This window comes from Cyanistes caeruleus, chromosome 1 (genome assembly GCF_971803275.1).
Source record: "Cyanistes caeruleus chromosome 1, bCyaCae1.hap1.1, whole genome shotgun sequence".
Taxonomy (NCBI): Eukaryota; Metazoa; Chordata; class Aves; order Passeriformes; family Paridae; genus Cyanistes; species Cyanistes caeruleus.
In genome coordinates, this window is record NC_141701.1 from 142,927,333 (window position 1) to 142,944,435 (window position 17,103).

General features: G+C 38.4%; 1 protein-coding gene across 16 annotated transcripts in view; it reads left to right on the plus strand.

Annotated features, from left to right (window-relative positions):
- Window positions 1-17,103, plus strand: part of DIP2C (DIP2 acetate--CoA ligase C (putative)) — a 308,352-nt gene that overhangs the window by 233,489 nt on the left and 57,760 nt on the right. For all 16 annotated transcript variants that reach the window (XM_086864758.1, XM_086864692.1, XM_086864706.1 and 13 more), the window contains 8 exons: window positions 149-263; window positions 4,069-4,208; window positions 5,799-5,935; window positions 8,094-8,302; window positions 9,114-9,228; window positions 13,452-13,653; window positions 15,668-15,777; window positions 16,570-16,650. In XM_086864758.1, the coding sequence (XP_086720884.1) occupies window positions 149-263; window positions 4,069-4,208; window positions 5,799-5,935; window positions 8,094-8,302; window positions 9,114-9,228; window positions 13,452-13,653; window positions 15,668-15,777; window positions 16,570-16,650 (1,109 nt within the window). The remainder of the gene's footprint in view (window positions 1-148; window positions 264-4,068; window positions 4,209-5,798; window positions 5,936-8,093; window positions 8,303-9,113; window positions 9,229-13,451; window positions 13,654-15,667; window positions 15,778-16,569; window positions 16,651-17,103) is intronic.

Consider the following 17,103-nt stretch of genomic DNA (forward strand, 5'->3'; position numbering starts at 1 on the left):
GATATATTTCCCAGTGGACATGGATACTTTTAAAATGATTTTTCCTGAAAAGCCTATGTATTAAACAGTAAATTTGCAGTTTGAATTGCATCACTTCAGAAATCAAATTATTTTTCTTCTCTGATTGTTTTTTTTTTCTTTACCCCAGGGTCCATTTCTTCCTGTGATGCATTTCTCAATGTCTTCCAAAGTAAAGGTCTAAGGCAGGAGGTCATTTGTCCCTGTGCTAGTTCACCAGAAGCTCTCACTGTGGCTATTCGCAGGTACGTGTTGCACCAGTGAAAGTAGCCCCACTGAATGTATATATGTGGTAATTTGAAAAAAAAAAAAAAGGAAAAAAACTAAATATGAATCTGTGTTATATGATATGTATAGTTTTCAATTTGTTTATGTCCAAGGAAGACATACAAGAAGAAGCTTTAGGGTAATGATTTAACTTCAGAATGCTTTATGGCTCCCATTGCTGTAATTTTATCTAATTTTAAATTATGTAAGTTGAAATGCAAAGGCAAATTCTGTAAATAAAAATGTGAAAATGCCACTGTAAGCATAAAATTAATTAAATGAGAGAATTAAGTGGAATTGCCATTGAGGAAAATCATATTCTTAAGTACTCTGTTTAGAGAGAATTATGACATTCTGCAGGTTGTTTTTGGCTGACAGGCACTTTTCAACTGTTCACAGACTCTGAGTAATCATCTGGAAATGCTCTTTGAGTCTGAGGGATTTGTGATTAGAAATTAAATAGATAAATTCCACTAAAACTGCTAAATGCTACTTAAACTCTTAAGTATTATGTGTATACAATCACAATGTTGTTCAGGTTGAAAATGACCTTTAAGATCATTGAATCCAGCCATTAACCCAGCACTGCAAAGCCTTCACTAAACTGTGTCCCTGAGTGCCACTTCCACACATCTTTTAAATACCCAAGGATGGCATCTCAGCCTCTTCCCTGGGCAGCCTGTTCCAATGCTTCGTGACCCTTTGGGTGAAGAAGTTTTTCCTAATATCCAGTCTAAACCTCCCCTGGCAAAATTGAGGCCATTTCCTCTTATTGTGTCACTTGTTACTGGGGAGAAAAGACCCACCTGGCTACAGCCTCCTTTCAGGGAGTGGTAGGGAGTGATGATAAGGTCCCTTCTGAGCCTCCTTTTCTTCAGGCTGAGCCCCCCAGCACTCTCAGCCTCACATAAGACTTTACTCTAGCAGCAATATCCTGTCAGGAATGCTGTAGCATGCAGTAAATGGTGTAAGTATCCTCTGTTTTGGCAGAGTTTTCCAAAAATTGTACATTGAACAGTAAGCACTTTGTTTTTAAGTTCATGTTTCTGCAGCCAATTATAATTGTTTCACATGTTAGAACATGCAGTATAAACATGTAAAGCACTAAAATAGCATTAAGTAAAATACTTCCTGCCACAATTTCCTAAATACACCGTCCAAGTGAAATTTAACTAGATTTTCAATTAGCTTTTCAACAGAACATTTACAGGAAGAAGGACATGAGGCCAAGAGTGTGGTTGATTTTCAGCCACCTCATTATTAGTTTAGAACATCTCAAAGCAACCCATCAAGGACTTATTCTGTCCAAGTTAGTTGTCTTTCTGTGAACTACAGGATGTCAGAGGCCCTTCATTCAACTCCACCAACCTGTTCTCAGCTTTATACAAAAAGTCCCAAGTGTCTTTCCCTTAGATGGGTTTCCCTGTCATTGGCTGTGCAGGCCACTTTTTGAATGAACTCTTGCCTGTAAGTTCAGGGAGGAAGTGAATGAACAGCAGATTGTTCATTGTTGTTGAACAGAACTGCTTGTGCTGAGCACTGAGCAGGTTTTTAATTTCCTGGGCCAACCCTGGAAAATTTGGCCCAAATCACAGGTTATGAAGTGGGAGAACTTCCTAATGGCATGGCTGATAGGCCCTTTCTAGACACAAACTCTGTGCCTGTAGCTCTCTGAAGCACTAGAAATTCATTTCCAAATTAACTAGCATTGAGACCTTACAAAAAAAATAAAATTTATTAGCACATAGTATTGTGGATAATTCAAAATAAAAAACCAGGCATTTTTATCTTCAGTGCATTGCTGTGTAATTACAGAGCAGTTCTTACTGCAGTGAATGTTACTGAACATGTCTCCTTTTATTTGAACTCTGTTTAATGGTAGGATAATGCTAGATGAACTTGGGAGATGTATTATTTTTCATTTTGTTCAAGCCATCTCCACTGACAGTAAAGTCATTATCATACAAGTTCCAAAGAGTTACTGCTGAAGTATGCATTAAAATGACTCCCTGCAGAGCAGAGATGCAGAGAGCTCCCTGTTAATGCTCTGACTCTTTCAAAATCCATGGTGTACTTGTACTGAACTTATTACGAGGAAGAGCAACAAAACCAGTTCTCAGCTGAAATAGTTTACCAAATGACAGCAAGAGACTAGAAGTACTTCAGCCTCAGCTGAATCACAAAGCCTAATATTCAAAGGAATGCGTCATGCAAATAATTCATGCTATTCCCCTTTGGTTTATTAGTCTGAACCCACTTGCTTAAGGGAATGCAAAGGGGAGTGTTTAAGGACTGAGTTTTCCCCCTTTTAAATGGCTGGCAAAAAGCTGTGGTCAAATAGATATCTGTAAGTGGTAGTAGGAGCTTCTCTCAAAATGCTTTGTGTGATAAGTAGTGCAAGAAAATGGATGTGATGAAAGTCCAGATGGCCTCTACTTCTGGAAGGAGACCTTTCTTCTCAGGAGGACAAAATGTGTGTTTTGGGGAGCAGGGTTAAGAGAAAGTTGATCAATAATGTCACTGAAAGTTCTTTTTACATGATGGAGTGTTATTTATCACAGGTGCTTGTTTACTAGTGCCATTTGTTATGCTCTAATGCATTTTCAAGTGTGCTCACATCCTTCTTTGTTGACAATGTCACTTGAGAAATATGGCTCGTAAAACCTATTAATTGAAATTTATAGAGCCCATAAGGACAAGGCTTACATGAGCAGGACTGGCTGAGGCCCATCTAGTATTTCAAGCACAGTAGAGGAGAAATGTCACATCAAAGGACATTATCTGTTTAAAAATAGTTGTGTTGTGATGGAGCATGTGGGGAAAATGCACAATTGTGAGCTAAATATTGGCTGTTTTATCTGTCCTGAAAAGAGCTGGAGTCTGCTCTTCATGGATGCATAGTCTGAACTCAGAACCACGTCACCTTCCAGTTTTGCATATTAAAATGCAGGACAGTGCAAGAGTCCTTCCAGACATGAGAAGCTCTGACACATTCCCCTGACTTGGTAACTTGCATATGTCAACACTCATTTACTCAAGCCACACTCTCCACAGGTGTAATTGCATCCACTGGTGCAGCAGGTGGCTTTACACTGAAACAAGCTGACAGGCATCTTGTGCTGTTGCTGTGGAATTTTGCAGCATGTAGGCAATGAATCTGAGCAAACTGAGGTGTTACCAAGAGGCTGCATCCACAACATTTTGACCATGACTGATGAAGGTGTAATTTGTTTTCATTTCCATGTGGTAAATTAGAATAGGAAGAATTCAATTATATGAACTAAAATGAAGATGGTAAAGTCCTTGTGTCTTCCACAGATACTTGACAGTAAACCTATGCCAGGTTGCCTCAAAATAGATAACATACAGAATTTATCAAGTTATTTACTGATCAGTTCCAAATATTTGTAGTGCAGTTTCCTTCCACATTGTCTGCACCATCTTTCAGTGTTTTAAAAATTAGGCAAAAGCTCTTTACTTGGGTGGTAAGGCAATTGTTACAAATTTTTTTCTGAAAATTAAATACAGGCTATTTTAGGTAAATGTTGGGGGTTACTTGCATCTCAGCAGCCTCATATATGTGGGTGGGTACTGAATGAGAGAGATAAAAGATGTAATTACTCAGAAATGACTGAAAAACAGGATTTTATCAGGCGTAATAGAGGAGGGGGAAAGGAGAAATTTTAAACTCTTGAAACAGAGGAGTATTTGCAATAGTAGCCCATTAAGCACAAGTAAATGTTTACACCTGATGGTCACTGATGCTCTAACCCATGTTTGTAGGCCAACAGATGACAGCAACCAGCCGCCGGGAAGAGGAGTTCTGTCCATGCATGGTCTCACTTACGGAGTGATTCGAGTGGACTCTGAAGAAAAGCTGTCTGTCCTGACTGTCCAGGATGTTGGCTTAGTGATGCCAGGAGGTGAGAAACTTCCTTTGAAACTTACTATGATCCATCAATTTAAGTAATTGGCAGAATAAAGTTGCAGGTGAGCATATTTTTTGCCAGACTACAACCTTTGGGACTACAAGCTCCTTGAAAACATTTTAGCCTAAAAGCATTACCTTATGAAACTTTGTGGTTTGGAAATCCCAAGATTTCTTGTCTGCATTTACCTCAGTGTCTGTCATGCTTGCACTAGCAGCATGTATTAAATAATCTGCCACCACATCAGAACATCTGTTCCTCATCTGTGAGGTGTTGGTAGAGAAAATAAGAAAGTTAAAATGCTGTGGCTATAAATATCCATAAGTCCAACCAAGACAAAAGGTTTCAGGAAGGAAAAATTTCATAGCCTATGCTAAGGATCAATAAAATTGCTATCTGAAAGCCTGCAGAATGTTTTTCCAAAGGTCTTGTGCAATCAACCAGTTATTAGATAGAGGAGGTATGTCTGAAAAGTTCATGTTGATAAATTCAAACTGAAATCGGTGCTTCTGAAGAGGAAGATAACACTTTTCATAAGACAGCTACATTTTAAATAAGATGCTATGGCTACTAAAAAGGGCTAATACTGTATTTTTTCATAAGAGAATTCTTGTTATGGATCAAAACAATAAAACATAATGATGCCTCTTACAAAATTTCAGTTTAACATCTTAAAGGAAGATACAATTGCTTGTTGTTTAATAGTTATCATACAAAATATAATAATGGGTGTGCCATCTTACATTTCATATTATGTTCTGATAAATTTTATTCAAGTGCTTCTGTTTATCCTCTGAGTGAAAGGTCATTCAAGATTTTGTACACTTGTACTTAAAAGATGTGTTGATTCCTTTTTGCTTTGTTTTGATCATCATATCCTCTTTGCAACTACAAAATCAACTAATTCTCTACTCCAACTCAGAGACTGTAACTAAAGCAGCATTCCTGATTCTTGCTGAAATGGTTGACATAAAATAGCGCTTCTTTCTCAGACCAGTGCTTTCTAATCCCTCCTGTTTAGCTCCTGCTGTCTCTGCAGGCCTGTAAGACCAGACAGAGAGAGTCTGAGCTCTGATAGATTCTCAGTAAAACAACCAAATTAGTCTGCTGGCATATCTTGATCTGTCATATGGTGTTACTTGCTACTTTCTGAGAGGTGGATTTCCTGGTTGCCTGCCTCCCTGGCTGTATAGTAATTATCAAGGGCTCCATTAGGGTATTTCATTTTGCACTGACTGAAGCAAACCTGGTTTTCAGTATGCAAAGCTGGGAACATAATCACATTTCACAGCAATATTACAGATGAACTGCAGTTTTGGAGAGCCAGGCAAATAGGTATTGTTATCAATATAAAGATTGAGTTTACATAAAGATCCTTGCATTCTTCATATAAATATTATTTATAATAGAAAACCACTTGATAATGATGAACACCATAATATTCAAGAAACTGATTGTTAGGCATTAGTTTACATGTAATTAATTTGTTTATGACATCTCTACCATGATGTCTTTCCCACAGCATTTATGTTATTCTATGGTTCATTTTATAATATTTTTTTAATTCCTTGCTTCTCCCTCTAGCTATAATGTGTTCAGTGAAGCCAGATGGAATTCCTCAGCTCTGTAAAACAGATGAAATAGGAGAACTTTGTGTATGTGCTATTGCAACGGGTACATCATATTATGGGCTCTCGGGTATGACCAAAAATACTTTTGAGGTAAGTTGACAAAAAATGCTATATAAAATCCTTCCTTTTGAATTTTTTCAGTTTCAAGGTTACATTTGACATTGACATTGACAAGTATTGATATTAGCAGTATAAGAATAGAAATATTAATCAATGCTTGTGGCTTGGGACCTATATTCTAGCCAGATAACCTGCACTGAAACCCATTTCATTGAGTGCAATAGTAGATCTTTATGTGAGTTTAGCTTTGGCTCTGAAGAGCTTTTACTTCAAGATTCAAATAAGATACCAGGAGCTGAAAAAAATCAAAAAGAAAGGAGTAAGAAAGACCAAGTTCAAAAGGTAATATTGTACAAATCTATGTGCAGAATTTGATTATTGCAAACAGTAAGAAAGCTGCTTGGTATTTCTAGAAAGCAGATTTCAACACTTTCACAGCACTTCCAGCATTAAGGTTTGTATTTATACAGAATCCTGAGAGATGTAGTCTTCAAGAGAAGTGTCTAAAGAGCAGAGAAACCTTTTTCTGATTAGTCCCGATCTGCTTCTGTTTGAATTGCCTTAGGTGAAAGCCTGTTGGCTTTGTGGATTCTGTTTTCTGACTCCAATGCACACAGCTGTATTGATAGCTCTGTAGTACCTGCTCACTTGTTGTCATTAACATTTGCTGAAGACACTGTGAAAGGCTGAACACATTAGAGAAAAAGTGAAAAAAATTGATTTCTAAGCTACAACTCTTTTCTCATTTAATATTTATGGCTGAAATTGACACAAATGCATTTCGGTTTTCCTTAAAAAATTCTCTGTTATTACCACTTTTAATAGACTAATGTGACTAATACCTCCTGCAAAATGCAGAACTGAATGTTGTAAACACTGCACATTATATAATGAATGGAGACAAGTGGATATGATTCTACATCCTACTGTTGAAGTCAGGAATCCTACTATGCTATTGTGATCTGAAATTTGTTGATAGCTGATTTTTATGCTGCAAGTACAATTGGCAATACCCAGTGTGAGTGATAATCCTGGATTTTACATACCCCAGGGTAGAAAGGTACTTAAGTTCATTTTGTAGTACTTGCTGTAATTGGGATACCATTCATAATTCATAACTGTCAGCAGTTTAACAGCATATTTAGACTGATTTAGACTTATTCTTAATGCTAAGCAAATAAACTGCCATTGAGTGAGCAGGACCACTCTATTTTAAAAGTTAAGCATGTTCTTAAGTGTCCTCTCCAAGTGGATTGCTGTTCTGTTTTACTGCATAATTCATGTTGCAGGTATTAGAGTGTCAAAGAGTTTTGTGTTCCTGAAATGAATTATGGCAAAGGATGTATAAGCATTAAATCTGTTCAATAAGAGTCACCCATGGGCATCTGGCAGCAGAATTTGACCTTTCTTTTTATATGAGCCTTCAAGAACACTATATAGTCATGGTCTTCTACTTGCCATTGTCTTTTTGCCTTTAAACTATTTAAGTTTAAAGAAATGACTGCAGGAAAGTGTGGTTGTGTCAAAATGCAGCTCAGAGTAGCTCACATGCCAAAGGGCTAACACTGTGCTAATTAGGATAGAAAAAACCATAGGAATCTGTCTGTGGAAATCATATATGTCTGGTGTTCAGACATTTAGAGAGGTGCTCTATAGAGCTGTATTTTCACTTCCAGGTGTGCTACAGAAGACATTATCACTAGTATTCTGAGCACTTAATTGACCTTAAATAAAAATGTGGTCAGCTGAAAGAGTCAAAAATGTGCTGTACCTTAAAATAGCTCTATAGCACTTCTAGCCTGCCTGTTTCTTACACTGTGCTGGAAATTGGCATGAGGTACACAGCACCTCAAGTTTGCAATCTGCTCAGCTTGGGTTTTTATTTAATACTGTTGGTGTTGATTTGTATATTTATGTTATTTTGTTTATTTTTTTAAGGTCATGCATGACTCACAGTTTCAGTTAGAAAATGTGTATGGTAAACAGAGTGGGATTGAATTTGCTGGAACTCAGGTACACACAAGTGTAGGAGTTTCCTGATGCTCCCTTTATGGTCAGTGAAGGCTAAAGAGCATCACCAGTGACCTATTTACTTGTTTCAGAATAGCCATCCGAGAGAAAATGCCTGAAATACTTTGCAGCCTGATTTCTGTGTACAGAACTGAAGACCTGTGTTTTGGTTTTGCAGGTGTTTCCTATGACCAGTTCTGGTGGCCCCATCACCGAATATCCTTTTATAAGGACTGGACTTCTAGGCTTTATAGGACCAGGTGGACTCGTCTTTGTTATTGGCAAAATGGATGGTTTGATGGTTGTCAGTGGAAGAAGGCATAATGCTGATGACATTGTAGCAACAGCACTGGCCGTGGAACCCATGAAATTTGTCTACAGGGGGAGGTTTGATCCTTTCTTTTCTTATATTATGTAGAAATCTTCATTTTGCTTAGATGAGGTGTAAATAATCCAGATGCTTTCAGAAATCAGTGCCTGATCTGAACTGTAGCTTCCCTCCAGTTCTGTTCGTATTTCCTGAACCAGGAGACAGCTGGGGGAAGCCCAAGGCAATGCTGAGGCAGAATTTGGATACCAAGATCTTGAAACTGTGATTACTGAAATTTCCAGTTGAGCAGCTGGTTAATTCCAAGGGTGTTGGCTCAACAGGAGCCTTTTTGGGTGAACTGAATATTTCCAATATGCCTTATACTGAAGTTTTTGAATGTGAAAGTGGTTCTTAGTGACTTCCCTCCTGTGCTGAAACTGAGCAGGAGACATCTAAAACTTCTGAAGAGCCTCATGCAATAGCATGTGCTCACCCTCCCGCACATGTCAGACCTCTCACAAAATGATGCTGCAATTACTGTCTTCTAAGACGGGCTCAAGGAAGGTGCTTATGCTGGCTGTTATATAACATTTTAGCAATAACCTTGGTGTGGCCCAAATGTAGTGTTTTTCTTATTCCAAGAATGTTCACTTCTCAATCCTGCTCTGATATTATGCTTGTATATACATGACTGTAGAACAAGCCTGCTGTTTCGACTCCAGAACTTATCCAAAACTGTTCTTGTAGCTTTTTCCTCATAAATATATTTGTAATTGGCACACTAGGAGTGTAACTAATAAATAAAGAAATCACAGTTGTAGAAGATGAATGCAGAAGACAGGTTTTTCCCTCTGTTCTGGCACTAAATACTCTTCTCTCCTCCTATAGAATAGCAGTGTTTTCCGTGAGCGTGCTGCACGATGAAAGGATAGTTATTGTTGCTGAGCAAAGGCCAGATTCCACAGAAGAAGACAGTTTTCAGTGGATGAGTAGAGTACTCCAGGTAATGCTCTATACAAACATTTGGAAGCTATTTTTTTCTTGCTTTATATCCTTTTTATTGATTTTCCAGACCCCTAAGGTAACTGACATTTGTCTTTCAGTAATTGTGAATCCACCTTCTGTTGCATTTGCTCTTAATGAGCACAAAATGAGATTGTTGTGAGTGACAGTACCTATCTGGGCTGCACACACCCAGAGAGTGATCCTTTTCTTAATTAAAATGCTATAAGAAAACAAGAACAAATTGAAGTAAATAATAGCAATGAGAGAGTAGCATATGGTTTATAAGGATATAGTCATTCATTACTTTGAAAGGGGAATGAATGGATGAATGAATGAATTATATACTCTTATTGTCAAAAGCTACCAGAGTCTCCTACTAAACAGTTATAAGCATAGATAGAGAGTTGGCCTCATCCAGATTTATTTTTTTTAACAAGTGAGAGAGAATTATTTGTTTCTGGTGTACCATGTTGATAGCTAAAATAAACTGAATGAAACTCAGCCAAAAAATCACAATTTCCCTCCACTGAAATGAAGAAAGTGATTGATTAGCTCAGAACTAGGTATCTACAGTGAGTTTATCTTCTCAGAGGGACACCTGTTGCAAAGAATCCCATTCCAGCAGTCTGGCAATATCAATACTATACTGATTTATTTTTTCACCTCTAATGTCCACACACAAAAATATTAGATATTTTAGATAGGGTGATCCATCTCAGTGGTTAAGCCAATTCAGACTCAAAAGCAATAGATTTAATGGAGATGTAGTCAGATCAGTCAGTCTGTTTATTGCTGCCTTGTAAAGCACTCTCAACTCTGTCTACAGTTGGTCTCCTGTTCCTTCTGCTTCCCTTTCCTACTTTCCTTTCTGTCCTTCTGCTAGGACTCTTCTCAATAAATATATTGCAGATATATTTTTTGTTTTACCTAAGAGCCAAAGAAAAAGATCCCACACAATTCAGAGGTGTTTTTATTCATCATTGCATTTTATTGAATAAGAAATGGAATCTATCTACTGTATCATTTAAGAAACTGAACAAATAAGCTTTCATCCACCTCAAGACAGGCTTATCTGCTCTCTTGATTCAAAAGAAAGCTACATTTCATACAGTTAGAGGCATCTCATATTCACAGTGTTCTAAATTAATACCAAGAAAAGATAGAACCTCTAGCTTGCCATCACACAGAAAGGCTTTGAAACACCCAGTAGCATCTGGGGCAACTGTTGTAGAAGAAGAGGCTTTGGATTGCCCACACTTTTGTCAAGGCTCCTAAAAGGGTTGCAACTCTGGATATAACACTTGCCCTGTTTTGTCAGTGGAGCATCTTTGTGACTTTTACAGAACTAATATCTTTCACAATCATAACCAGCAGAGTTCTGCACTGAAAACTGCAGGAATCCTGTGTCCCAATACTCCTGCCAAGAGTCAGCCCTGTTATTCCGAGTCTGATCAAGTCCTAGCAGTGTCTGAGAATAGTAGGCCATGTATCAAAGTACACACGTGTGGCTGCTTTCATCATCCACATGTGGAGCCTGCAACTCTGTTGTGCACTGCTATGTGAACAAGAAGTTTCTGTTTCCACCACAGCTGAGAGCAGAGATGAAGGACAGAAGCCAGGAACATGTGGGATACTTTGTGCCTCTTCCCAATAAGAGTTTTAATGACAGATGTTGGGAAGTGGTAACCAGCTGTATCTGAATCATCTGCTAGTGAGGCACAAAATAACACTATTACAGCCTGTGTCCTGACTCTCAGTGAAATCCATGATACAATATCAAATTGTACTTGATTTTAATGCTATTTGTGAGCTGTCTGACACCCTGTGAGTGCTGCCCTGTGCTAGCCCTGCCCTGCACTGCCTGCTTCTGCTGTGCCTTGCTGTCTCTTCCGTGCAGCTGAGCTGGATTGATTTGCAGAACCAGTTTTCCTGTTGGTTGGCACATATTCTGACTCTCCTGACCCATCCTGTCCCTTGGCAGGAAGCTGAAGGGTGGTGGAGCTGCTGTACCTGTGGGACTGTGCTGGACTGCATCTGTGGGCTTCAGCAGAAGGATGGTTGGGAGGGAGTGGTCAGGGTCTGGGGTTGAAGTTTCTTGAGAGTAGAAGGATGAAGATCCTAGATCAGCCAGCAGTTCAGTCAGATCCTAGATATTCATCTTCTGCAGACTGTTCTGACCCTTCAGGCTGGGTTGTGGTCCTTGTATGGCAGACTGGATGTCAGTTTTACCATCACCAGGACTTGACAGGACTAGGTAAAGCCAGGAGATCTACTGCAGCACTGGAGAGTGTTTACCCAGAGAATTGTGTCAGAACAAGATGTTTTCTCAGCTCAAACAACACTGCAGTCTGGACTCTCTGCAAGTTTGGGTATTTCTTGTCCATTTTCACAATGAAAGAGAGGAACAGAGGTTTCAGATACTGTTTGATTCTGTCTGGACAGAGTCATTTCAAAAACCAAGCCATCTCATCAAGAGACATAAATGCCAGCAATATTAAAATTGACTGGTACTCTTCTGCCTCAGAATTTTAAGGCTCAGTTCAGCAGCTGTCATCCTGGTGACAATGTCATTCCCTGCTTCAGAAATGTGCCAAACTCAAAGGTGTGAAAGGTGTCAGATTTGAATGACACATGGTATTTTTGTGGCATTGTATAGCAGATGTATCTCTTAGAGAGAGTTCAGAAGTTTCTGGGGAATCATTGCATACACCCCTCATCCTACCACAGCCGGGTATTGCTTTCCATTCACCACCCGTAGGAGCCACAGAGTTTTATGTTTGAGTAAAAGTGGTTACTTGCCCTGTGATGCTTCTCCTTCAAGCTGATGTCAGGTGAGGATTCCATGATTTATCACTGCTTTTCAGAACCTACAAATAACATTATGATTAGTAGGTTATGATGTTTTCTGCCAGAAACATGAGACATTGTGTGTTGGCTGCCATAAATATTTCACTATTGCTGATCTTTTGGGTGGTGTCTGTAGACCAGCAGCAAGGCCTCCCAATTCTGCTGTGAGAGCTACTACTGCTGAAACTCCAATATTTTTAAATGAATTTTATTATTCTTTCTTATGAGATTTTACAGTCAAATAAATAAGAAATGAAGCAAACAGAAGCCAAAAGAAAAGCATTGCTTAATCTGTAAAAGTAATCAGTAATTTATTGGTCTACACCTTCGTACATCATAACTGTAAGTGATTATTTGATTCCCAGAGCATAGATTGCATCTTCAAGGCAGCACACATCAGTTCACTTTTCTCACACTTTAAAATTAAAAAGAAAAATAAGTAAATTATATTTTTTAACATTTAACTACGCATTACAGATGCAATTTGTAACTTGTTTCTCAGTTTGCATAAATGTCTGAAGTTGGTTTTCTAGCACACTGAAGTTGGTTTTCTAACACGCTGCAATTTCTGTTATAATTATAAGGAAAATAAATCCTTTAAATCTGTGGGGAATTAAAATCTATGTGCATGGATATTCATGTTTGACTCAATAAATTACATAGATATTCTACGCTACAGTTTTCTTGAAAATGTTGCAGTTTAATGAACATTTTGGGCAATGAACATGGTTGCTATACAATCCAAAGATACTTCTTTTTCAGGTTTTTGTCCAACATTTTTTTCAAATGGGGAGTTTCATAGTTTTCCCTTACATATTTTCCATTCCTGCCTGAAAATCTTTTACACTGTGGTCAGGGAATGATCACATGTAATGTATCATGTAAACTTTACCTTACAAAAAAACTAAAAAGGTTCACAAGCAACATACATCATTAGGTATAAGGGTTATTTGAAATTTTGCCTTGCTCGGAAAGATGGATATTAAGTTGATAGGAATCCTTTGAACTTTATCTCTGAGAAGTGCACAGCTTAAAAGCAATTTCATACTGTCTGACAGCCCATCTTTGTAAAAAAATCTTCAGGATATCTGCTACTAATATGTGCTTAACAAGGTAGCATTTCCTAATAGATTTGTGTGCATTCATCACCAGGTTTTTGGTTGCTTTTTTATCTGTTGGAATGAGTGTAACAACATTTCAGTCCACCTGCTCCCAGTGAAAAGAACCTCCTTATCACTGACATAGCTGAAGTGTCTTTCCATTGCCAGTTAATTATTAGGGCTGTTTTATGCAGTAATTCAGAACAACATGTGCCTATTAGAATGATGAAAAATTAGCTTTTCATTAAAATCGACTTCCTGTGTGATTTTTTAGGCAATTGACAGCATTCATCAAGTGGGAGTCTACTGCCTAGCACTTGTCCCAGCAAACACGCTTCCCAAGACACCACTGGGAGGGATTCACCTGTCAGAAACCAAACAGCTCTTCCTGGAAGGTTCTCTGCATCCTTGTAACGTGCTGATGTGTCCCCACACCTGCGTTACAAACCTACCTAAACCAAGGCAAAAGCAACCAGGTAAGAGGAGAGAGGGCCAAGGGACTGTGACTTCATGCTGTGTGCTTATGGTACTGTAAGGGAGCAAAATCTAGTGATTGCTGATACAGGTGAGAATCAGCATCATCAGCTGTCCTCTTCAATGTTCTGTGTGTGTCAAGGACATCATTGGTGTTGCCAGAAGCTAGAAACACCTTCACAGAGAATGCAAGGAAAAATGCTAATTCAATAAAAGATGACATTTTTATCACTCTGCAAGGCACTGCTGAGACCACATCTGGAGTTCTTCGTAAATTCCTCTTCAGTTATGTTTAAAGAGGATGGAGACTAAACCAGAGAAAGATAAAATCTTGGCTTATTTTGAAGGCTGAGTGTGTAAACTAGAAACAGAGAGGGAAGGGGCTGTTGACACTAAATAACAGTGTTGGAAGAACAAATACCTAAAAACTGTTCATGAATAGTTAAACCAAAGAATGAGTGGTTTAATCCCTCACATGCATAGGGAGATTTTGCATTACTTTAACAGCAGGTATGTTAGAGGGAAAACCCTAACTAGTTTTAAGATGGTTCTTCAGAAGTTCTGCCTCTTCATGAAGAATGTTGGATAAAATGGTACAGCAAGGCACTGTCTCAAGAGACCAAGAAAGCCCTTGTAGTCTGCTGTAGTCAGTCACTGGTTATTTGTGCCCAATTACAAGTAAATTTTAACAAATTTTTACCTTTAAACCAATTGCAGGTTTTAGTACTCAGATTTATTTCAAGGAGTTCTGGATGTGTAGCCTCAGGTTTAAGACTTGAATTCAGCTACATAAGACTAAGTGTTGGTTATTTTCCACTTTGAAAAACATCCTGGAATTAGAAGTGGGTTTGCTCTCTGGATCTTGAATATGGAGACTACCTCTCATGAATTCAGTGCAAGTTTGCCTAAACCATCATTGTCTTTTAAAACCTTTGGACAAATGTTTCAGAATCAAAACCATAATCTCAATTTGTGGATATTGGGAATGCCAGAGGTCAACAGTGACTTGCACTAATCTAATCAAAACCATGAGGCCTTTTCCTGGAACTCTCACATTGGTATTTCCTTGTTGCTGCATCACAAAATAATTGCTGAATTAGAATCACTGGAGATCATTACAAGTATGTTATGTATACACTAAATATTACTAGGGTAAAAGTAATGCCAGGAACACAAAAACAAAACTGGTAGTATAACATTCTCCTATTTTGTGTTGTTGTGACATACTCAGAGAGTATTGCTGTTATAATTTTAAAGCAGAGTAGTCTGTAGGTGCTTTTGATTGTACATTACCTGGTTACTTACACCACAAACAATCACTTGGACATCATAGGCTAGAAGTAGAGCCTGGTATAAATTGCAGTTTATCAGTAATCCATGCTGGAGAAACAGAAAACAAATGCCAACATGAGCTTAAATGCTATCTGTGAGACAGGTATTGTCTCCTAATGGCAGCAACAAAACATCAGTGAAATCCAACTCATGGAGCAGTGTCAGCCATGACATCTTCTTTTCTTCTGAAGTTACTTAACTTCACTCTCAATCTTATTCTAGAGGGCTTGCATATATTTTATCATATGCACCATCTGCCCCCCCCCAATCCCTGTCACTTCCTGTCTGTGGCATTACAGAAGTCCTGATACAGATGCATTAGAAACAGGCAACAGAAGAGGAAAACAGGAATGTTGTCACTCTGGGCTGAGGCTCTTGAATGGATATGCCTACAGTAGGAGCTAAATTTTCCGGATTCATCATATCAAGGTAGACAAGATATGTCTCTGGCTGTGGAGAGCCCATGCTAAAGGAGAGCTGTTTTGAGAGGATGAATCGAGTTCTATGTATCTTCCAATCACTTCTGGTCCATAACCAAACTTTGTGTCAACAGAGATGTGCTCAAGGTTTGGTTCTGTGGACTGCAGTGAGAAAAACATCATGTATTGCGAAAGAAATCCCATGAATTATCATCCATAAGCAAAGGATTTTTATTGTGCTTGGTGGATTTATGCTTTATTCTAGAAATTGGCCCTGCCTCTGTGATGGTGGGGAACTTGGTCTCTGGAAAAAGGATTGCACAGGCCAGTGGTAGAGATTTGGGGCAAATAGAAGATAATGACCAGGCCAGAAAGGTAAGCTAAACTTTCCTGTTACATATAGTTAACTTCATCCAAACATACAGTTAACATCATATAGTTGACATCAGGACACTTAGCAGTTCACAGATATGATGGTTGATGATGATTATTGTTGTCATTATTACTACCACCAATTTTTTGATGGCTTCTTTTTAATTAATGCATATATTTAATATTTCAGAACCTCATTTACAGATAAATATTAAGTAGATGTGAGGAGAAGTCACCACATTTCATTTTTATGGATTTTTGAAATAAGTTTACATGGGACAGTAGAAAAAATATGATGGAAAGCATTCATGGGGCTTCTACCAGAAATCACCCTCTATTACATAGTTTTCACCATCTCAAGTGGAATCCAGAGAATTTTGTTTACATATGAGGTCCTGACCTTATTTGTTGTTATTATAATCCTGGAAAATTAAGTTGAAATTCATCTCTTTTGGGGGCTTATGTGAGTAATTAAATTAGTAAATTCTAAGCTGTGTATGTACCTATGTATTTATAGAAAGAAAAAGAGAGGAAGCTAAAGAATTAAATAGTGCTTAAATTCAGAGGGATCAGTAAGTAGTGTTTTGTTGCTTTGGAAGTATATGCAGTGATATATCATAATCCCAGCAGTGGCTTCGCTTCCAGAGAGGTGACTGCTACCATTCAAAAGCACCTTTCTATAAATGTGTGATGACAAGAAGATTAATTCCTGTTTAGTGCTTCTGGGTACTGTGTCCTGGATTTGAAAGCCAAGAAGTTGTTTGGTGTCGTGACTGTCACTCTGCTTTATTGCAGTTCCTGTTCCTGTCGGAAGTGTTGCAGTGGAGAGCTCAGACCACCCCCGACCATGTGCTCTACACCCTGCTCAACTGCAGGGTAAGAAGCTCAGGCCATAGCTCCAACAGGCTTGGAAAAGACTCACTGGGATTTCAGCAGCACCTGCTTGTGCTGTGGCTGGATGTGACCTTTCTCTTCCTATTTCCACTAATACTCAGCTGTTATATTTAATGTTCACTGACGCAGAAAGGAAAAGAGAATAATCATTGTCAGTTGTCAAGATATAGATTGGTTTTTTTTATCAGACAGTGTGCCTTACACATTTCTCATTTCTTTTTCCACCACATATATGTTGTGTGTGAGCTGACACTGCAAATCTGTTTCAATACTGTTGAATCTGTTTCAAATCTGCCCCTGTGTTGAATAACTGTTTAATACTGCTCACCATCCTGATTTCCAATTTGAAAAGCACAGGCTTGGCAAAACCAAAGCATTTTCCCTAAATAACACAATGACTGTTGTTTTTGAGATTGGACCATCTGGGGGAGGTGT